General features: G+C 64.3%; 2 protein-coding genes across 4 annotated transcripts in view; both read left to right on the top strand.

Annotated features, from left to right (window-relative positions):
- The window catches only part of LOC119108139 (neuron navigator 3), a 46,853-nt gene extending 43,375 nt beyond the window's left edge, over nucleotides 1-3,478 (top strand). Inside the window, exons 8-11 of the mRNA XM_037231718.1 lie at nucleotides 2,034-2,188; nucleotides 2,837-2,942; nucleotides 3,248-3,382; nucleotides 3,438-3,478. Of these exons, the coding sequence (XP_037087613.1) occupies nucleotides 2,034-2,188; nucleotides 2,837-2,942; nucleotides 3,248-3,382; nucleotides 3,438-3,478 (437 nt within the window). The remainder of the gene's footprint in view (nucleotides 1-2,033; nucleotides 2,189-2,836; nucleotides 2,943-3,247; nucleotides 3,383-3,437) is intronic.
- Nucleotides 3,479-3,603: 125 nt separating this feature from the next.
- Nucleotides 3,604-22,755, top strand: part of sick (sickie) — a 44,781-nt gene continuing 25,629 nt past the window's right edge. The window contains exons 1-4 of one of the 3 annotated variants that reach the window (XM_037232188.1): nucleotides 3,604-3,734; nucleotides 4,584-4,803; nucleotides 7,685-7,802; nucleotides 10,688-10,720. In XM_037232188.1, the coding sequence (XP_037088083.1) occupies nucleotides 3,636-3,734; nucleotides 4,584-4,803; nucleotides 7,685-7,802; nucleotides 10,688-10,720 (470 nt within the window). In that variant the 5' untranslated portion in view covers nucleotides 3,604-3,635. Of the gene's footprint in view, nucleotides 3,735-4,583; nucleotides 4,804-7,684; nucleotides 7,803-10,687; nucleotides 10,721-18,201; nucleotides 18,236-22,755 lie in introns of those variants that run through there. The other 2 variants (XM_037232189.1, XM_037232190.1) reach the window with 2 other exon arrangements.

Here is a 22,755-nt window from a genome sequence, read left to right on the forward strand (position 1 = left end):
CTGCCGTGTGAATGCTCGGCTGTCTAATTCTACAAGGCCGCGCTGGAACCCGTGCCCGCCGTCCCCCGCGGCGGAGATCACGCGCTGCCGATGGTGAGCCGTCGTTGCGCCTGAGGCCCGCAGCCGCGCTGTCGGCGCACCATCAGCGGTGCCTGTGAACTCCATGGCCATGTCGCCGATGATGACGCGGCTGCTGCGGCCGGCGGCACACCGCGCCGCTGCCGTCAGCCGTCGCGCTGACCACGGCTGAGTGACGTCAGCGGCCCCCTGGTGGCCGTTTACATTGCGGTGCGGGCCCGGGCGACGGCGGCAGTGACGGAGGCAGTGGAGGGGAGAGGCGTGACGCCGGGTGGCGGAACGACGAGCGCCGGGCCCGGTCCGTCGTCACCAGCGACCCGGTGCTGTCTGACCTCGGCCTGAGCCGTCAGCCTCCGTCAGCGGGCGGCGCCAAGCGTCAGTGGTCGTCGGCCGCCGTCAACGGGCGGCGCCAGGCGTCAGTGGTCGTCGGCCGCCGTCAGTGGGCGGCGCCAGGCGTCAGTGGTCGTCGGCCGCCATCAGCGGGCGGCGCCAGGCGTCAGCGGGCGGCCTCAGAAGTCAGTGGTCAGCCGCCGTCAGCGGGCGGCGTCAGACGCCAGTGGTCATCGGCAGACGTCAGTGGGCGGCGCCAGGTGCCAGTGGTCGTCAGCCGCCATCAGCGGGCGGCGCCAGGCGTCAGCGGTCGCCAGCAGACGTCAGCGCGGCCGTCCGCTCGGCCGCGTCGCTGCAGACCGACCGCCACGCACCGACGGGCCGGCAGACTAACGGCGCCGGGGCCGGGGTCCGACGGTGGGTTTTCCCGCCACTCGGCGTCGCTATCTACCGCTGGCTCGGCGCCGTGGCCGGCTGGCCCTCTGCCGAGGCCGTGTGCCCGTGGGCCGGACAGAGACGTCCACGGTCTTGGCTGGGCCGCCACGTCTTCAGCACCGCTTCAGACCTGCCAGCTGGCACTCCGTCCATCGCTGCATTAACTCCTTATCGCCCATCCACTAAAAAAATGTGCGGATAGGTGTACACGGGGTCGCCTGGTTAATGTGGTCACCGCCAGGTGGTCGAGGTGGCCCAGGAGGCTCGAGTATCCCCTCAGAGTATGCGGGACATCCGGCGCGGTTTGCCAGCCACGCGGCTGTCGCGGCTGAGACGGCCGAGGCTGCGTAGGCGGCGCGGCGTCGCGGTGTCGCGTGACGGTCCGTTCTGATGAAAGCATGCGCCTGTCGACGCCGTCTCGCCGCTCCTTTGTCGTGTTTTGGCACCGTCGACAGGGGAGGGGTCCGGGAGATGTTGGCACGCGTGTCGCGCACGCGACAAACTGCTCCCCAGGGCCCTCCGACCGTCGCCGTCGGTCGTCAGCCGACGGAACCATTAGAGGGAGATGTAGCGGACTAACCCGTTGCACGTGCTCTGCCGCAACCTGTGGATCATGGGGGTGGTGGTTCGTGTACCCTCCAATGTTGTGTGGCGTAGTACTTCCCCATGAAGTGCCGCGGGCTTTCCTCGGGTCGCGCTTTCCCTGACTGGCAGTTGGTGACGTCACGACTTCTAGATGCGCTGAGCTTGGCTCGGCCGCTCGCACCCTGTCTTAAAGTTCTTAGGCAGCGACGCGAATGGAAGGTCGCTGCATGACATGCGTTTGGTACGCCTTGGAATTCGGCCACAGGCGCTGGCATGCGTCTGACGTCATCCGGGTTAGGATACGACCAACAAATGTCAAGCCAAGGAGTTTATGAACCCATCAGCGGAACGAGACCAAAATGACGTATGGGGGGGGGGGGGGAAGGGTATGTCACAGTAGAGACCACTCTCGCGCATGTAGGTTTTTGCAAATGGACGCCTGGTGGCACCTTAGTTGGGTCCTTTGAAAATATCGTTCATGAATGCTTACATTTTGTACAAGCGTCATCGTATTCCTGCTGCATGTGACTTCCCTGCCCGACCGTGTGCACCATTCCCCATGTTGCCACAGTGCTGCCCACCGACCCCACCGTCCCTTGGCGCAGGTCGGCGCTCTCCACTCCGAGGATGGCGCGCGCTTCCGCCGCCAAGTCCGCGCCGTCTGCCGCCGGCGCCGCCGCCAAGACGCCGCAGGCCAAGTCCGGCATGGGCGCGCCGGCCAGCCCCGCCGTCGCCAAAGACAGGGGCAAAGCCAGAACAGGTCAGTGGCTCGTCAGTCGCCGCTGGGAGCTCGCGGCGCCTTTTTTGTGGCCGGCCCGTCGCCGGCGCGTAATTAGACCTGCTTCCGTTATCGATGCGATGGCCCGCTGGTAAATAGTGCGGCAGGCGTGGCGGCGCGCCGGGTCGGGCACCGTCGACTGACGGCGAAGATGGCGGCCTCGGCGCCGAAGCAGACTGGGGTCAGGGGGGGCCCGCTGTCGCTGGCTCTGGGGCGGCCTCGACTCGTGACGGCTGGCACAAGTCGTCATCATCAAGGAGGCTGGCACAAGTCATCATCAATATTTGTCGCTGGCGCTTAATGCATAAAGCGTCCATGTTGCTTGCGTGGGGTGGGCCTTGGACGCCGGGCCTGTGGACTGTGTTGGTTTAAACAACACGTTATTGCATGCTCCGCGAAGTGACGAACATGATGCAAACCAATTTGAGAGGCTCTGCTGTGTGTACTTCTGCCTATCTATAAAACTGATTGAACTAGAGCCATCAGTCCGTCATACGCTGGGTAATCGTTCATAGTTGGCTGTTACTCACAGGCTCATTATACCTGATGCACAAACGTCAGGCCCTCTACCTATTGACGCTGGACTGCAGAATTTGGGAGTTAACTTGAAGTTTCCATTTCTCTCGACAGGTGGCAACGTCATCAAGCGAACTTCCAGCTCCAGTGGGTTCAGCTCGGCCCGCTCCGAAAAATCCGATTCGTCTTCCAACGTCAATGCGACGGACTCCTGCTCTATGTGAGTGCAGCCTTTGTTTATGGTCGCCGGCGACAGCGCGGCACTAGTGTGCAGCCCGCGGCCGCGAGCAACCATCGTCCTCGCCCCAGCCATGGGCGGAGCAGATGGCGGCGCTCTAACCGTCGCCGTAACTCCTCGCATGAGCCACGGCACTCCCGAGACGTGTCACAACACACTTCGGCGTTGGCACAGAGGCCGTGCAGGGCTGCTCCGCTGACGCGGTGTCGTGGTCCCCGACCCGTGACAGGACACTCGCTGACATGGCTCTGTCGCCTCCGACTCAGTGACCCGGTGCTCTGCTGCAGGGCCTCGCCCTCGGAGGCAGCGGGGGCCGCGGAGCCGGCGGCGGCACGGCCGGCCGCCGAGGGGTACGGCTCGCTGTCGCGGCGCGGCGGCCAGCGCTCGCTGCTACAGGCGCCCCAGCAGCGGCGCGCCGGGCTACCGACGGCGGCGGCCGCGACCGCAGCCAAGCGGCGCAGCCTGGCCGGCAGTCAGTCGAGCCTGGCCAGCAGCTGCAGTGGCACGCCCGCCTCTAGCGCCATCCCCAAGCCGGCAGCGGCGGCGGCGGCGGCGGCGGGGACGGCGCGGCCGGCCGGCGGTGCCGAGGAGAAGGCGCTGGTGCAGCTGCCGCGCCAGCGCCAGCTCGGCCGCGGCCGGCCCAGCCCGGCCGTCAGCGTGGCGCTCGTGTCGCCCATGCCGCACACGCCTGAGCAAGAGGGCCGGACCGGCCCGGGCCGCGCCGGCACCGGCACCGGCACCGCGCCACACGCCGACGGCAGGCGGCAGAAGGAGGTGGGCGGCGCAGCGGCTGGGTGGCCGAGTGGGACGGGGAGGGGGATGGCAGCTGGTGCAGAGACAGCTGTGGTGGTGTCAACGTGGTGCTTGTTGCAGGGCAGTAATGTTTGCGACGTAAGAAGGGCCGGGAAGGTGTTCTGTGGTGGTAAAGGTCACTTATTGATTTGCGAGGATTTTAGTCGAAATGCCACTGGATGTTTGTTTTGACGACCGTGACGCTCTCTTCTATTCCATTTTTGACTCCCTATCAATGACGTGTTTTGAACATGGTTTCTTTTAGCACGTACATCGTTCAAATGCTCCGCTTCTCGCACACTGGGCGTTGCAGTGATCATAACCAGTGTCGGAGGAGATACAACTGAACTGTCGACAGTGCCAAAACGGCGGTGCGGCCTGAACTGACGATGACGTTCAGCTGACCAGGGCCTCTGTAATGTTGTGCAGCTGTGCAGAGTAAAAGACCTCAGCCCACGCGATACTTGTCGTTCTTCGTGGCTGTCAGACTTGTGCTGTCTCTTAAGTGCGCTGGATACGCTTTGAGGACTGGTTGTAACGAGAGCAATGCATTCTTCTCTTTTCACTTCGTTACCCTTACTTCATTGTACTACGCAATCTTCTCACATTTCTAGAAAATTATATATTTTACTAGGGGAGCCGATTTCGTCTCAGATCTCTAATAGGCCTCACTTCTAGACGTGTTTCCCTACCCCGTGACGTCACTCACCCCCGCGAGCAGCCGATGTGTGCCGCCCTGCTGGCGTCCGTGCCGCCGAGGCGTGCACCACTCTGTGGGCGACTCCCCGCTCCTCTGACGCCCGTCCCCCCCCCCCCCCTCCGCCGCTGCAGACCATCTCCGACCCGGCCGGCGAACAGAAGCCGGCGCCGCCGCCGCCATCGTCCGAGAAGGAGCCCGACCAGGAGCAGGAGCAGGAGCAGGAGCAGGAGGGCTCGGAGGACGTGTACAGCTTGCGGCCCATGCAGCCGATCCTCCGGCTGAGCCAGTACGGCCTGAGCCGCGGCGGCGTGGCGCTGCCCGGACGCCGCCTGCACAACCAGCACAGCTACGGTACGCCGGTCGAGGCGCTAGACGCGCGGCGGCGGCAGCGCGCCTCCCGCCGCGCGCAGGGGACCGCGGTGGGACCGAAGCATCGACGGCGGTGCGGCAGCGCGCCTCCCGCCGCGCGCAGGGGACCGCGGTGGGACCGGAGCATCGCCGGCGGTACGGCAGTGCGCCTCCCGCCGCGCGCATGGGACCACAGTGGGACCGGAGCGTCACCAGCGGTGCGGCAGCGCGCCTCCCGCCGCGCGCAGGGGACCGCGGTGGGACCGGAGCGTCACCGGCGGTGCGGCAGCGCGCCTCCCGCCGCGCGCAGGGGATCGCGGTGGGACCAGAACATCGCCGGCGGTGCGGCAGCGCGTTGGCTGGCGCTCGACGTCCAAGGTCCGGGGTGAAGTTTGTGGTACCATGCAGATTAGGGAAGCGAAGGGGAGGCCGCCCAAAACTGCAGGTCCGATGAGAAGTTTGCAGTAACCGATAATTGGAGAGATACGGGTCGACATTAATAGCTGGTTTACGTGCGTGGGGTGGCTTGGAGCCACCCAGGATGTGTAGTTACACACATCGGTTACCTGATCTCGTTTGACAGCCTCTGTGGGAGACCATAGATGGCGCTCGGATCGCCTCTTTGCCGCTGAGGCGTAATAGGGGGCGCTGGTACTGGTTGGCGAATCTTGGGACGGTGTGTGTCACCGGTTTTCCCGCTGGTTGGACGGCTGCTCCCATGCCGTGCCTGCGGTGCGCATAGCCGCTTATCTTTGGATGACTGATGACGGCGATGATTCCAATGCATGTGGAAGGGGTGGACCGCTATAAGCGTCTAGGAAAAGGTTGAGCTGGGAGTTTCTGACATGCACGTAGCAACGTTTTCTGACTTTCACGATCGTCATGAGTATTGACCTGTCACTTTGCATGCATTTTGCGCAAGGTGATGTTTGGGACCATGTCCAGTATAGGGAAAATTGAAGAAGACTTGAAAAACATATGTGCTTAAACTATTTTAATTTAGTCGGGTACGTCTGGCGGTGGCATGTCCCAAAGTTTTTAAATTTCCATTTCCAATCTTCGGCCAGTTTTCCGCACCCACGGCATACAATGTTGGAACAGCTACAGCTATGAAGTATGTCTACGGTTGCGAATTGTACGCATGTGCCATTATATTTTCACCCACCAGGTTGAACACCCAAGATTACCGTCCCTTCAAATTTGTCGCGCATACGGCATCTGCTGAGGAGAAGCTGCATCGTGTAAAGCCCCATGAACTCCCTGGCCGCCGCCGCCAGCCGGTCACGGCAAGTGACACTGCACGAGCCGCCGGTGTCGCCTGACGTCACTGCGCGGGCGTTTCATGCCTCCGCTGGCTGTGGCCCGCACCGGTGACGACCATTATCGCGCCGGTATCGTGGGTCAGCGGGGAACTCGGCCGCCGCTGCAGGGGCTGGACATGGCCGCCTCGTGTCCTGTGCTGTGATGCCCACCGCTGGGCTAGCCTGGCACGCGGGCCTGCCGGCCGTGGAGCCGCCGCCGCACCGCCGCTGGGACGACCGTCGTCGGGCGCCGTCTACAGGCGGCCGCGGGGCTGGCGTGAGGCGGCATCCGGCGGTTCGGTGGGGTCCTCGTCCCTCCTTCTAGTACAGTGGGGTCCGTTCTCGCCCCTCCGTCTGGAACAGTGCGGTCCATTCTCGCCCCTTCGCCACGTCGCGACGAGAAACGGTTGTGGTGAAATGAAAGGAGGCATTAACCACTTTATATTTAAACCTTTTGAGGCTCATGGCGTTCCTTTCGTGGATAGATCACACTCATATTACGTTGAGCACTTTCAGCTTGAAGGCTTCGATGGATTTTCGGTGTTATGGATTTTTGAAGGTTAACGACCAACACAGCCAAAAGTTGGGTGATGTTTGTGGTCATTTATGTGTCAAGAACGTGGCAACCTTGGTCTACCGGAAAAATTTAGCGCCTAGTCCACTGTCCCACGAAAGCGTCATTTTTTTGTGACGTTTCCCACAATCTCGACGTAATTGCGACCTACGCAGTGCTGCCTCGATGCAATCTGTATAGGTTATGCCCCTTCATCAGCAGCCGGGGGGGATGGGGAAGGGGGGGGGAGGGAGAGTGTTGTATTTGAGGCCAGCCTGTGCTTGGCGGCCGGGGGGCAGCCACCGGCGACCAATGCTTTGGGATCACGCCCTCCCAGTGGGTGGCGGCCGGCGACCGGCGGTCGGCCTGACGCCTGCCGCGCGCTGGTGCCGCGCCGATGGAGTTGTCGTTGGCATCCATCCGCAGGTCTGGCGGGGGGGGGGGGGGCAGGGGGGCTCCGCGTCAGGCTGTCGTTCGTCCAGCTGGCAGAGCTGTGAGGTCTCGGGGAATGCGCGACTGCTACGAAAGCCGGCGCCCGTTCCGAGCATCGGCGGGTACTGCGCCAAGCCCGGCGCCGAGCGCTGGCCGAGGAGGCGGCCGTCGCCAAACAGCACGTACCGGCGTGATGTAGCGGCCACCTGGGGCGCTAACTAGTCGTGCTCGGCGAGCCGCGGCCGCCGCCAAACATCACAGCCGGCGCCGGAGGGATGATGAGCGACCGGGGCCGGAAATGTTGGGCTCGTCGCGACCGGCCGACCCGTGCCAAGACCGCGCGCCGGCCGGCCGACCCGCGCCCGTCGCACCGCGCCCACCCGGACACGCAAGCGCGCCCCTACCGCCCGTGTCAGCTGCCCAGGTCACGGAGCGGACACGGCCAGACGGGCCTCACGCAGCACGCGTCCCGCGCGTCTGCGTCGGCTCGCTGCCGCCGGCTGGCAAGAACAGGGCGGCGTCGTCCCGTCGGTTTTCGACGGAGATACGATAGCGAACAGAGTGGCCGGTAGTCGCTGACGTCCGGCGTGTGCCGTAGGTTACATGTCGGACACGGACGCGGTGGCCGAAGAGGCGCGCTACGACGCCGTGCTGGACGGCTACATGTCTGAGGACGGCCTGTACGCCCGCAACCCGCCGCAGGTCAAGTACAGCAGGTGAGTCGCTCTGCCCGGGCGGGCCGATCCGGTGGTACCGCCAGGGCAGGGGGGGGGGGGGGGAGGGAGGGTGGGCACGGTGTCCGTTCATGGCGACTTGTGAGTGTGCCGTTGAGTGTTGTGACTATGCCGCGAGGACCCGTCGCTCGGCGGAGGCCCGTCCCGCGGTGCCACGGCGGCGCTGCGTGCCCCGAGCGGGGCCATGGGCTGTGACGAATGGCGTCGTAACGCCGCTAAGAGTGCGTCACGGCCAGGCGCTCAGAGCGGGGCGGCGTCACTGTAAGGCGCCATTCTGCGCTCATTGACTGCGTCACACGGCGTCGAGGCACCAGCGAGAGAGTTTCCCTGTTAGCCGGTTTGTCGGTCACGTAGCGCCGCCAACGCCCGACGACGGTCCGGCAGCGCCGCCGCGTCCGGGGTCGGGCAGAGCCCTGTCCCGGTTGGTGTCCGTCTCCTGCAGCGCACTACGCCGGGAAGACCGGCGCGCCCTAGGGAGAGACACCGCTTTGAGCGGGGTCGAGCCGGCTGGACTCTCATTAGTCGTCTTAAAATCGCAACCCGTCGGCGGGGAGCCGCTCAGAGCCGCTCACCTGGCTCGTTTGCGGCAGTGCAAGCTGGTGCTTTTCCGGCCTGATGAGTGATTGAGTAATTAACGTCGGCCAATTGCTTTGACTTGGTGTGTGTTCTTGCGCGTGGTGTGACGGCGCGCGCAGGAAATCTTGCCGAGGAGCAGGAAGCCGGAGATATAGCAGGGGGAAGTATGCTGCGCGCCGCGGGGCATTGCTCGGATAGGTCCGTGCCAGATCGGTATCCGGCCGCCTCCACCTGCGCAGCTGCGCCCGCCGGCCGGCCGCCGCCGCGGTGGCGGCCGTGCGCTCTCGGGCGGCAGGGACAGACCTGTCGCACGAGACGCCGTAGCCTGGAATGGGCTACTGGGAACTCGGCAGGGTCAGACAGGCCAGATGAGGATTGTTTGAAAGTGCGGATCACAAGTCTAGCTAGAATTAACATTGTTTGACATGAAGGTGTTGCAGACTAAGTGAGACTTGCTTCTCATACGGGAGCATCCCCAGGCATCTTGATCACTATCGACCACCTGCCGTTGCCTGCCGGACGGCGAGCTGTGTCCTGCTCAGGTTTGAATTAACTGATTCCGTGAACTAACTCGAGCCCACGCCAGCAGTCACTTGTTGGCATCCGGAAAGTTTGCTGTGTTGCGACGGCGCTTTATGCCGCTGTTCTCCATTGTGCAGACCGGTTTTCACGATTGCTTACCGCGGCTTAGGTTGTCCCGGTTTGGGCGCCGGCGGCGGCGGTGACGTCACCATGCAGGCTGACGGCCGAGCGAGCTACCCAAACGTGACGGCAGCGGCCGGCCGGCGGCGGGCGCCCTCAGCCGGCTCCTCCGCCCGCCGCCGGTGCCGGGCTGCACCGGCGGGGCGCGGCGCCGGCCTTCATCGAACGGCGGGAGAAGAAAGGCGGCGCTGGGGGTGGAGACCGGCAGTGGGGAGGGACATCACCGGTGTCGAAGGCGCGGAGGGCGCGGCAGCTTTGCGGGACTAGGCGGAGGGACCGAGCTAGGGCGCGGGCTGGGCTGACACTGCGTGACCGGATGCTCCGCTCATGTACCGCCGATGTACCGCCGATGTACCGCTAGTATCGGCGGTAACTGCGCGCCGCTGACGGACAGCCCAGCCGCGCACCGTTGCGCTGTCCCGCTGCGGCCGCGCCCCGCCTTTCTGCACGTGCGGCACGACTGCGGTCGTGCCGGCTGTCCCTGAGCGACCGCGTGCCTGCCGGGGACCCGCCGGCCGCGTTACCGCCGGCCAGTCCGGGCGCGCTGCCGCCGCCGCGCTGCGCAGTCCCGCCGCCGATGTCATGGGCAGGCCTCCGCGGAGACGGGCACTCGAGATAAGCACGTGCTCCCTGTTGACTGGCAAACAAGTGGGCGGCCGTCGGGCGAGGAAGGGAGGGATTTCCGCCGCGGTGGCTCTTGGTAGCAGCGTTCGTCTTAAACCGTCGTCGAAGATTAGGCCCGTGTTTCCAAGCGATAAAGTCACTGGCCGAGGCGTGAGCGGGACCCGCTGGGGCGGGTGCGATGGCTCGGAAGTGCAAATGAAAAGACCCATGCATTGGTGATGGTGCCATCGTTCCAGAACAGCCCAATTTAGCTGAAGTAGGGCTGGGACCGTTCTGGGAACTCGCGTGCCGCGGCACATGAGGAGCGTGCCGAGATGCGCCGTGAGCTGGAGCGCATGCAGAGAGCTCATTCTCGCCGCACGCAGGTGCGGTGCGCGTGCCCGGTATCTAGGCCGCTGCTCAGTGCCGCCTTTATCATCCGATGACGCAACACACTATTGCACATTGGTATAGATCTGCCTGGGGATCGTAAAGACGCGGGATATTGATGACCGTGCCTTCTCGGTAGGGCAGCCTTCAGCACGTGCCCGTCACCAGCGGTCGACATGTGTCCATCGCGCCGGGGGATAGGTGATTTGTCGTCAGTGCTCTGGCCGGCCTGTCGTCGGTGGTCTGGTCGGCCTGTGGTACGTGGTCTGCGAGGGTCCTGGAGCCGGCGGATGCTTCGTCGGGGGGGGGGGGGGGGGATTTATGCCGGCGAATATGCAGTCATAGCGCTGGGATCTGGCGCTGACGGTCGGCGATGATGACCGGCCGCCTTTGTCCCGACCGTTTCCCCGGAACTGGCGGCAGGCGCGACCGCGGCCGGCCGTCTGGGTCGCCTCCGTCCGCCGCCGTCAGACGGGCGGGGTCGGTGACGTCACGGACGGGGGCAGCACGCCGCCCCGATCGGTGACCCGAGGCCGGAGGCGCCCGCTGCCCGTCTCCATGGCGCGTTGTGCTCACATCGTCCGTTGTTGCCGCAGCCTGCCTCTGGCCTGCCACCGGGCCCGGACCGGGTGAGTACGCCACACGGGTGCAGGCTGGCGGCCGCGCGCTGCCGCTCGCCGTCACGTCACGTGTCACGCGTCACGCCAGGCATGACAGCCGGTATCGCGTCATGGCCGGCGTGACGCCGTTCCCTGCTGTGTTGTAGTAGAGCGTCGTCTCCATTCAGCCGGCTCCTTTCACTGCATCCGCCGCTGCTTTTTCCCACCGACTGGTCGCTGACGTCATACACTTGCGCAATGCACAATGCCGTATTACTGGCGAGATTGCTACCTGGTGATCGGGCCTCTGGCGGCTGCTCGGTCGTCGTGGCTGGCGTCCGTCCGGCTTAGTCCGGGCTGGTGGCGCGGGACCCGCTTCTGGCGGTGCCGCCTCTCCCCGGCCCGGCCCACAATCGATGGCGTAACCCCGCTGGGCTTATGGGCTTCTGTATATAGCGGCGGCAGCGGCCGCAGCGGACAGCGGCAGCGGCTCTGGCTGTGCAGCTCTGGCGGCGGCCGCAGACCAGAGCCGACCGTCTGAGCTGCCAGCTCTGGCGGCGGCCGCAGACCAGAGCCGACCGTCTGAGCTGCCAGCTCTGGCGGCGGATGCAGACCAGAGCCGACTGTCTGAGTTGCCAGCTCTGGCGGCGGACGCAGGCCAGAGCCCACCGTCTGAGCTGCCAGCTCTGGCGGCGGACGCAGGCCAGAGCCGACTGTCTGAGCTGCCAGCTCTGGCGGTGGCCGCAGACCAGAGCCGACCGTCTGAGCTGCCAGCTCTGGCGGTGGACGCAGGCCAGAGCCGTCCGTCTGAGCTGCCAGCTCTGGCGGCGGCCGCAGACCAGAGCCGACTGTCTGAGTTGCCAGCCCTGGCGGCGGCCGCAGACCAGAGCCGACCGTCTGAGCTGCCAGCTCTGGCGGCGGACGCAGACCAGAGCCGACCGTCTGAACTGCCAGCTCTGGCGGCGGACGCAGACCAGAGCCGTCCGTCTGAGCTGCCAGCTCTGGCGGTGGCCGCAGACCAGAGCCGACCGTCTGAGCTGCCAGCTCTGGCGGTGGACGCAGACCAGAGCCAACCATCTGAGCCGCAGGGCGCGGCTTTGCTCTGGCGGCGGGGCGGAACGGGGTCGGCAGCCGGCCGGAGCGGGCCGGCCGCCGGCAGGGGTCATCTGAGCCGACCTGGCGACTCGAGCCTCCGCTACTTCTACGGCGGCGGCCATCTCGGCAGAGCTGGCCGACTAGGAGCGGCCGCCGCCGCCGCCGCCGCCGGCGGACCGGGTCGGAGGAGCCGGTGCAGATGCGTGGCAGCAGTGCAACGGGCCCGTCCTGGAAGGCGGCCTCCGGGGGATCGTCAGTCTGGCCGGCTCGGCGCCGGCGGCCGCACAGAAAACGAGCTGCCGTCACGTGCAGCCAGAGGAAATTTGCGAGCTCGAGCTCATCGTGATTTACATTTGTGTTATTAAGCGTTTTGCCGCCGCTGGCTGCGGCTCCTCACGGGTCGGTGAAGCTGGCGGAGATTGGTGTTCATCGGCTCGGGTCATCAACTGGAAGCCACAGGCGACAATTACCGGTCGATTGGCACACGCCGACCGCGGTTATGAAACCGGCCTTTGAGCGCACGGCGATGCTCGACTTCGAGGCTGGCGGGTTAGTGTAGTTTTTACCGAACGGCGCGCGATGTCTGCGACTCCCTAAATCCCTCCCCCGCCCGCCAAAAACAAAAACAAAAACAAAAACAAAAACAGAACGCTTGCCGGTGTCAGAGACTGCAGGCCACGCCGACCCGGGAAACGCCTCCTTCGGTTCCGCGGGGCGTTCCCACCAGCGAAAATCACGCGATACCCTGCTACACACCTGTTGCAGTTTCCCCGGTCGCAAACACAACAAGGCCGCGGCGCCGGGCGTGCAGCCCTTGGAGTGGACGCTGGAACCTGTCGTCACCACTGGGGCGTTTCCGGCGCGGCTGCGGTTTTTGTGGCGCGGTCTGTTTGTGGGGCTGCTGGAGCGGTCACAGCCTGCTGGATCCGGCTGTGCCGTGTCCAGCGTGGACAACGCCAGGGACGCGTCCAGTAAAACTGTCCAAACTTCTGGCGTCTGGTGGCACTGATTTTTGGCCCTCCAGGCGAATATCAGTGTAGTAGCCTGAGCCTAACCCACTAGGCCCTGCCTAGTGAGCATAGCCATAGCCATAGCCTCACTCGCTTGGCTCTGCTTCGGACGTCACCCGAGGCAGTGCTGAGCAGGGCTAAGCAGGGCCGGGTGGTGGGCCGAGTGACGACCAACTGTCAGTCCCGCGGGGCTAAGCGCCACGCGCAGGACGCGGAAGCCACCTGCGCCGCGGTCGATTCGACCGAGGTTTTGTGGATGCCCTGATTGCATCTCTTTGTCCGGGAAAACGGTCTCGTGTCGCGCACTGAGCCAAATAGGCCGACGGCGTGGGCGGCAGGGGAGAGGGCTGGGAAGGGGGGAGGGGAGGCTGCGTGGGAGGCTGCGTGGGACGGGCGCGTGACGAGCACAAGCTCGGGGAAGAGCGTCAGCGAGCGGGTCTGAGGCGGCGCGGGTGGTGCCTCCTGCGCGCGGCGCCGTTTTGCGTCCGTCGAGCGGGTCATCACTGAGCGGCGCTGGATCGGAGCCGTCCACCATCGATCGTCGCCAGACGCCCGACGCCGCGCGCCAAATTGGTCGGCGCCTGCGGCCCGGCCGCGGTCCGTCTCGTGCCTCGCGCTCGACGACCCCCGCAACAAGGCCAGATTAAATTTCCGGAAGGTGCCGCGTTCATCGTTTCCGTATTGGTGTGGATGTTGGGGCCGCAAACCTGTTGAGGGGCGATGGAAGTGTGTTTTGCATCCGGCGACTGACTGTCAAATTATATCCACAGACACCAGTCAGGAAGCTATAGAAAATTGCCGCGCCCTACATATCAGATAAATTATGCGTAATTGCAGTTACGTAAAACGGTGCCAGTTCGTCAGCTTGGCCGTGTTCCTAATGTGAGCAATAGCGGATTGGTGTCCATCAACCACGCACGGACAGGAACACGCGCATCAAAGCGAACGTCATGATTCAAAAAGACCAAAACGAGGAAAGTTAGAGAGCGTTACACATTTGCTGAAAATTGCTGGATGCGATCGCAGCAATGACCGAGAGCTGAAAGTATTAGTAATAAATGCCGTCACCTTTTCTACTTTTTTAAAGCGAAGCCAGCCTTTTATTGCCCGAGACGAAGACGAAAAAGATGGCAAACATCCTTGCTGAAATACATACTATCTTCTTACATAATTATGGAAAATGGACAAAGCTTATGTTTGAGTATCTGGTTTCAAAAATGTTGAACTGATCGTCGCTCTGAACTTATTTGTAGTCCGTGAACATGGAAAAGTAATTCACGTTTCCTGCCATGTCAGGAACTAGTTTTTGTCCTGAAGGGATAAATGATGTCGGGAACTGTACCTTACTGTGGGGAAACACATTTTCTTATAAGTATGAGCGCAAAGCATGAACACCCAAGTGTTGGCTATAACTGTTGGGAAATATAATGCTATAAGAAGGAACAAACTCGACCTCCCTTGCCTAATAATATCTTTAATTGAAATTTTTGAAGCGCCATTCCTTGTATCTACGTTATCACCGCATTCTCCACGTCACTGCCGTTGTCGTGAGCACCGCCGCCTGCCCGTCCAGTCGGGTTGCGGGGCTCCTTCCGCCGTCGCTGCCGGCCGGCCCCAGCCCGTGTCGTGCCGGCCCGCCCGCGTCGGTGCGGCGTGACTCACCCGGCGCCGTGGCGTCCCCTCCCTCCGGCGACGGCCCGACGCCGGCCAGCCCCGCCCTCCGGGCCGGCGCCGACAGCCGAGCCCAGCGGCGGCCGCAGCTGGGCCGCCTCACCGCTCGGCCCCGGTGACCAGGTCGCGCAAGCCGGCGGCGGTCGCTGCTCGTCCGGTGCGGGCAGGGGCCGGGTCAGCGGGGGCATGCGTGGTGGCTGCTCGTCCAGCACGGGCAGGGACCGGGTCAGCGGGGGAATGCGTGGTGGCTGCTCATCCTGCGCGAGCAGGGGCCGGGTCAGCGAGGGAATGCGTGGTGGCTGCTCGTCCTGCGCGAGCAGGGACCGGGTCAGCGGGGGAATGCGTGGTGGCTGCTCATCCTGCACGAGCAGGGGCCGGGTCAGCGGGGAAATGCGTGGTGGCTGCTCGTCCAGCACGGGCAGAGACCGGGTCAGCGGGGGAATGCGTGGTCGCTGCTCATCCTGCGCGAGCAGGGGCCGGGTGAGCCGGGTCAGCGGGGGAATGCGTGGTGGCTGTTCGTCCGGCGCGGGCAGGGCCCGGGTCAGCCGGGTCAGCGAGGGAATGCGTGGCCGCTGCTCATCCTGCGCGAGCAGGGCCCGGGTCAGCGGGGGAATGCGTGGTCGCTGCTCGTCCGGCGCGGGCAGGGCCCGGGTCAGCCGGGTCAGCGGGGGAATGCGTGATCGCTGCTCGTCCAGCACGGGCAGGCGCCGGGTCAGCGGTGTCAGCGGGGGCGTGCATGTGTCGATACAGATGGGAGGCTCAGATCTGTCAGCTCTATGACGTAGTTGTCAGCCGTTTCGTGCCGCGGCTCAGGGCGAAGGCGCGTGAGCGGGCTGTTCCGCCGGTCAGGGTCGTTGGCCCCGGTGGTCAGGCGGATTAACCCTTTGTGCTGTCGGAGGTGATTTAACACGAGCGAGATCGTGTTGATTGGTCGGCGTGCCTGCGTGTTTGGGCCGGTCGGGCGTTTACAGCCGGTCGTCGGCTGACTGGCGAACGGCTTGTGCCACGCAGTGTTGGCCCCCTCCTGCCAGGGAGGACGATTTCCCCTCGTGTTTGGCGGCTTACACGCCAATGGCCACCGCATATCCAGACTGTCGGATGCGTGACAGTACGCGGCTTCGGATTATTGGCCGAAGCTGACGGGCTTAAGCAGAGCCGTCGACTGAAGCAAGCGGGAGGATGTGCGTAACACGGGGGGGGGGGGAGGAAACATGTGACCTTAGCGCGACCGTGCAATGGGAGCGTGTTGATCCTGGAACGCCGTTGACGACAGACTAGCGCTACGGCATTTTTGTCAGGCGTCTTTTGGCATGGCTAAAACGAGTCTTCCGCGCTTTGGAGCGTGGGGTCTGGACAGATGAGCGATGCTTTGGAGTGTGGGTTCTGGACAGATGAGCGATGCTTTGGAGTGTGGGTTCTGGACAAATGAGCGGTGCTCGTCGCGTGTTGAGCCCAAAAAATGTCAGCCTCAAGTCGACGCATCTGTAGGCATCAAAACATCAGATGTGCCGCGGGACCCATTGTCTTGCAGCGCTGCCCGTCCGTTCGCGCCATTGTCTTCGTCTGCGCGAGCTTATACGCGCCGGACCGTCTGCCCGTCGGCGGCGGTGACAGAGCGCGCTGCTCGTGTTTGCCAGCTCCGTCTAATTAGGCCCGCACGGAGCGTGACACAGCGCGTCGCCTCGGGCCTGCGACGCTACGTGATGAGAGGGCTGGCAACGGCACCCCGACGGCCAATAATTCTCAGCTTTGCACAAAGCCGGCCGCCCGATTTATGGCCGGTGGGAGAGCCGGCGAAGCCGGGCGGCTCGGCGACGGATCGGCGGCGTTCAGCCGGGCTCAGCGGGCGACATCAGATCCGCGCTGCCGCCGGCCTCTCCCCGCACCGCTCCCTGCGGCGGCCTCTGTCTGTCCGGAAGCTCCGCCTCCGCCGGCGGCCGGCCGCTGAGGTCACCCCGCGGTCAGCTCCGGAGCGCGGCCGCCGCCGGCTCCGGCCGCTCGCACGCCGCCAAGCGCGGTCGTGACGTGCCCTGTGGCGTGTTCGCCGGTCGCCACTCGCCGGCGGCGTCGCTACCGACGCCGGCGGCGGTCCGAGCAGTCGCGTGACACCGCACACGTGCCGGGAGCAGGGACGCCGCCGGCCGCTGCTGTGAACATTGACCCTGTGCAGTGTGCCGCTCCACCTGGCGCGGAAGGCGTACCCCGCCGCCGGCCGCTGCCGGCCACTGCACCGGCGCTGGTGTCTTCTGACTGAGCCCCTGAGCGGTCACTGAAGCTGTATTGTCACTTAAGCCCTGACACCTGAGCTAGTGGGGCGCTCCCCACAGCCGAGTCCCGTAATGAGACTGACGACTCAATGCCGCTGTGCGGGCGGTGCCTGGGGTGTGTTCCGGTCGGTATTCTTTGTTGAGACGGGCACGCTCTTCATCAGGCTCCCGCATCAAGGCGAAAACACTATATCTGGACGGAGGCTGCATCTTGCTCTTACATTAGGATAGGCGGCTGTCTGGACGGCGGGCCAGACGTCAGCCTGGACGGGGCGGGGCTGACCGTGGACGACCGGCTCAGCGCCCAGGACAATCGGCGGGCTGCTCGTGGCGGGCGGACAGCGGCACGGACGGAGGGCAGACGGCGGGACGAACATCAGGGGGACAGCGGCACGGACGGAGGGCAGACGGCGGGACGAACATCAGGGGGACAGCGGCACGGACGGAGGGCAGACGGCGGGACGAATAATAGGGGGACAGCGGCACGGACGGAGGGCAGACGGCGGGACGAACATCAGGGGGACAGCGGCACGGACGGAGGGCAGACGGCGGGACGAACATCAGGGGGACAGCGGCACGGACGGAGGGCAGACGGCGGGACGAACATCAGGGGGACAGCGGCACGGACGGAGGGCAGACGGCGGGACGAACATCAGGGGGACAGCGGCACGGACGGAGGGCAGACGGCGGGACGAATAATAGGGGGACAGCGGCGCATACGGAGGGAAGACGGCGGAACGAACATCAGGGGGACAGCGCGGTGACGCTGCACGAGAGCAGGGGTTACGGCGGGGTGTGCAGCAGAGGAGACCTCGCAGCGGAAGGCAGGCGGACCTCAGGCGGACCTCAGGCGGACCAGACCTCAGGGCGGACCTTAGGATGGACCTCAGGCGGACCTCAGTGCGGACCTCAGGGCACACCTCAGGGTGCCTCGGGCCTCAAGGGACCTCGGGACGTGCCTCAGGACGGACCTAAGGACGGACCTCAAGGTGGATCTTAGGATGGACCTCAGGGCGGATCTCAAGGCAGACTTCAGGGAGACCTCAATGCGGACCACAGGGCGGATCTCAGGAGGACCTCAGGTTGGACCTCAGAGCGGACCTCATAGCGGACCTCATAGCGGACCTCAGGCTGACCTCAGGCGGACCAGACCTCAAGGCGGACCAGACCTCAGGGTGGACCTGGGGTGGACCTCAAAGCGTACCTCAGGGCGGACCTCAGGGTGTCCCTCAGGGCCGACCTCAGGGCCAACCTCGGGGTGACCGGGTGGCGGCCGGAGGGCAAACTTCAGAGCGGGCCGGCGCCGATCGATGGGACCGGCAGGGTCCGCTTGTTGAAACGGCGGCGGCGGCGGCGGCGGCGGCCGCGTCCGCGTCCCGCCCGCGATCGATATCGGGCCGGTGTCGCTGCCCGGCCGGCCGGCCCGCCGGCGCGCAGTGACGCCGCCACCCCGGCGCCACGTGCGCCGCCGGCCCAGCCAGCACCGTCGCCGACGCCGTACGGTACGTGTCGCACCTGCCTGTCGCGCCGCGACGCGTGAGACGCAGCCGCCACCGCCGAGACTGTCGCCTTTATCGTCGGGCATGTCACGCTCCGGCCGCTCGCGCGTCCCCCGCGGCGGCGACGGCGGCGGCCCCGCTCGTCGTCTTTGTTGGCCGCCAGCTGACGGGCTGCCGCGCCGTCAGCCGGGCCGGCGGGTCCGCTCTCACACCCCGACCGCCTTCCGTGCGGACGTCAACTGCTCCGCCGACAGTAGCCGACCGTGGGCGGGCTTTTGTCGGCGGCCGGCCCGCTGCCACCCGTGTCAGTCGGCCTTTGTACGCGGCGGCCGGGCGGGGCTGTGGCGTGGGACCCGTCGGCCGGGAGGGGCTGCGACGTGGGACCCATCGGCCGGGAGGGGCTGCGGCGTGGGACCCGTCGGCCGGGCGGGGCTGCGGCGTGGGACCCGTCGGCCGGGAGGGGCTGCGGCGTGGGACCCGTCGGCCGGGAGGGGCTGCGGCGTGGAACCCGTCGGCCAGGAGGGGCTGCGGCGTGGGACCCGTCGGCCGGGAGGGGCTGCGGCGTGGAACCCGTCGGCCAGGCGGGGCTGCGGCGTGGAACCCGTCGGCCGGGAGGGGCTGTGACGTGGGACCCGTCGGCCGGGAGGGGCTGCGGCGTGGGACCCGTCGGCCGGGAGGGGCTGCGGCGTGGGACCCGTCGGCCAGGCGGGGCTGCGGCGTGGAACCCGTCGGCCGGGAGGGGCTGTGACGTGGGACCCGTCGGCCGGGAGGGGCTGTGACGCCGGCCGCCGCGAGCTGGGCCGTCGACCTGCCGGCCGTCCCGGCGGTCGGCAGGTCGCCGGCGAAACGTGACGTCGGGCCAACCCGCGCCCCAACTGACGTGACGTCATGCCGACCCACGCCCCAACTGACGTGACGTCACACCGCCCCGCACCCTTAATTACACTGGAGTCGTTGGGCCGTGTGAGATGGATGGCAGGGGGCGGCCGGTCTGTTTGCTGGCCGGGCAAGGGAAGCAGGGGTCGTGGTTCACGCCGGCCAGCGGTGCAGCCGGGGCGGGGTCGCGCCTCTGAGTCACGCTCCTGGCGACGGCGATGCGTGGCCCCGAGCGCCATGTGCAGGTGGCTTTGCAGTGATTCAGAACAAAGATCAATGGAGCTGCAGGAGAGTGTGGATCGCGCCGTACCAAGTTGATTTAGCGAGATAATGCGTGTCGTGGTTCTGCAGGACCGGTTCGCTGTTTTTGACTGCGGTATTGAATCCATAATTTATGTGCGAAACTACAAATTTCCAATTTGCTGCCTGAGTTTGTGCTTGTCCGACAGAAACCAAGATCAACCTAATTTGGATTAGTCACAAAGTCTGTAGGGTCTAAAATTGTTATTAGATCGTGTGCTTACCCCAATGCCTTTAATATGCCACATAATAAGTGCGTGCTCCTTATCACTTGTCCATGAACGGACAACAGGCCAATCACCAGTTTTATGTTGCACCTTTTGGCGCTCGACTGTAGCACATTAAAACCCGTAAACTGACATTATCTTCTTTTGGTGGTGCATCAAGCTGCTTTATCTTCCCAGGTAAACACATATTTCCTGTTGGCATTTAAGTCTTTTAAGATTTAAACCGAGCCCATCGAACGGACGGATTTCTGAGATCAGAGCTCACGCTAAGCAGTGCTTGTTGTGTGAACTCTGACCCCTACCATCCGATCGTGCGATTCCAGGCAACGGCAAATTTTAGAGGCGAAAGTTCGGCGTGCCGCAATGCTCAGCACGTGCCGTCCTGACCTCTGACCTCACCTGACCTTAAGCGTGACCGCTACCACCGGTCGCGGGTCATATATGTCAAGAACAAATAGCGAATGCCTAAAGCGGCCCGAACACACCCCGCCACGGTTGGGTGGATCAGAAAGCAGGCACTCTCACGAAATGGACCATCGGGACGGACAAGTCAACATGCTTACTCGCGAGCCGCCATGACGTGACACGAACGGCTACGTACTCGGATAACCCAGATGACTACAGGCTCACGTGACTACCGACTTGGATGGCGAGACAACCCGGAAGGTGAGCGTAGACATGAACAATATGTGACAGCAAAAATAAACCAATATATACACCCACCTTCCGTGTACATCCGCCAGAAAAAATTCTGCTGTTCACATGTTTTTCCATGTGTGGTGGATGATAGCAACGAGCATTTCATCTGCAACACACTACGTGATGTTGCGTTTGGGCAGCTTGTCGGTGTGCCATTCACCGTGTCGAGTATGACCAAACGCACGCGCTCACTCTCTGTTCCCGCCTGTCCACGCTTACCCTCCGGATCGTCCCGCCGTCTGAGTCGGTATTCATCTGAGTCCGTAGTCGTCTGAGTCATCCGAGTCTGTAGCCGTTCATGTCACGTCACAGCTGCATACAAGTGAGCTGAGACTGCGGTAGTCGACCAGAGCAGGGCTGCTGGCCTCTACTGGCCGAGACCCCGGCTCGAAAACCACGCCGCAGCCTGAAGCCCACAGAGGTGGAGGCATGGAAGCTGCGCCTGCGTGTAGCCCCGTTCACTGTGGCCGAAGTGCCACAGCAAAGCGTGCGTTTTCACAATATTTTATCACGGTCTCCGGGTACTTAACCATTCCCAATTCATCGATTGCATCACCTGAAGTAGCCAAGCCGTGTCTAGCACATCACTGGCCGGTTTCAAAACGGTTGCTTATGTATTTATACACGAAAACCAGATATCAGCAAGCCAGTACCCATCAAAGGCATGGAGGAGAACATACCAATGTATCGATTAGACGCCTTTGTGTGAATGCAGAAATGCGGCAGGCTCCAGTCGCTTATGTATTGTTATCATGTACATGGTGACAACACCCCCATCTGTTATATCACTTCATTCTTGTCACTCAGCAAAAGGCATTCAACCGGCTAGCTATGGCTTCTCACTCGTGCTCATTGCCACGAGATAGGTCGTCCGACCTCATGCGATAGGGCGGGCCGTCGCGTCTGGTGGCGACAGGCAGCCCTACCTGCCTCTCACGACTTCTCACCTCTCACTTCTCACGCTGACGGGACGCGTTTTCCCACCGTGATGAGGCCGCCTCTCACCGTGATGAGGCCGCCTCTCACCGTGATGAGACACGGATATCCGCCGCCGGGCGCCTGCAAACGCGTCTGCTGATCATTACGGCCCTCCCCGCCGGCGCCGTGACGACCGGGGCCGGATCCGTGTCGCCTGAACAAAGCCGTCGCCGCCGTCGCCGGTTTCAGATGCCGGCCAAATTGGCGCCGTTTCTCGCGTGTGCGTGTGACCGCTTCCCTCGTTTCTGTCGCGGGCCTTTGTCGCCGTTTCATCAGGGGCCGGGTTGGTCGGCGCTCGCGGCGGCAGAGGTGGCGGCGCGATGGCACCTGGCTGGCAGTGACAGGACAGGGAAGAGAGGCAGGGAAGCTCAACGAGGCGAAGACGTTATTTTTGTGTACTCCTCGTGGGAACAATTATCTGGAAGTGGGCTGGCCGTGTCCAGAGTCTGACGGGGTGTCATATGGTGGTGCCGAGGGCTCGGCGTCCGCTGAATACCCTGACGATCATCAATAAGTCGAGTCCAATCTCCCGCGAGTGGTGCTTCAAGCCGGCGTCGACCCAACTTCAGCTTTCAGTGTCGTTGGGTGGCGTGACAGGATTGGCTGCAGTCGGCGCGTCGCCGAGAATTTGAATGCGACCAACTCACCGCTGCAAAGTAGGAGAATCGGCCTGGGCGGGCATGTTTACGGATGTAAATGGACTGGTGTACCCATATTGACTTGGCTCTCGTAGGGCCTTTAATCTGATGCAAAGGGGGCTCGAGTTAATCGCGACAGGGCATCCAACTTTGGGAGGTAATTCGGACGCAGACCGCGTCTTCCCCTCTGCAGCCTTTTTGCGGGGCGGGAAGACGAAGAAAAAGAGGGATTACACCCGGGGGAGGCAGGATCCGGCCGGCGCGGGCGGCAGTTCCCTAGATTACTGCCGCCGTCACCCCTGTGCGGCGGGCCTCATCAGTCGTTTGCTCTGGGATAATCACGGCGATGAGGGGTGGCGAGCTGGGAGAACTGCCAGCGCCGAAGAAGTCGCTCCCGCTCGAGTTTTCGCGGCTTTGCGCCGCTCGGTGCTCAGCCAGCGTGGCGCACTGCAGAGCCGACTTATTAATCACCGGCTGTCAGCGGACCAGAAATCATCGGCGTCACGGTGTCTCACCTTCTCGTACTAGCGTCAGCGTCTGACGGGGTCACAGCGCGCGGCGTCGATCCCCGGCCGCCAGCGGCGCCGGGCCGTGTCGGCGCCGCTGACGGGGCGGCGACGACAGCTGGGAGCGGCCCCCGCCGGCGGACGGCCGGGCGCCGCGTGACCGGCGGAACCGGCGGCGCGTTAGTCGTCATCAGCACTCATTACCGCCCCCCCCCCCCCCCGCCCCCGCTCCCCGCGTGCTCGGGCGGGGGCGACTTTGTGGTCCGGTCAGCCTCACCTGGCCGAGCCCACCTGCGACA

This window comes from Pollicipes pollicipes, unplaced genomic scaffold (genome assembly GCF_011947565.3).
Source record: "Pollicipes pollicipes isolate AB1234 unplaced genomic scaffold, Ppol_2.1 Scaffold_6686;HRSCAF=7923_pilon_pilon_pilon, whole genome shotgun sequence".
NCBI lineage: Eukaryota > Metazoa > Arthropoda > Thecostraca > Pollicipedomorpha > Pollicipedidae > Pollicipes > Pollicipes pollicipes.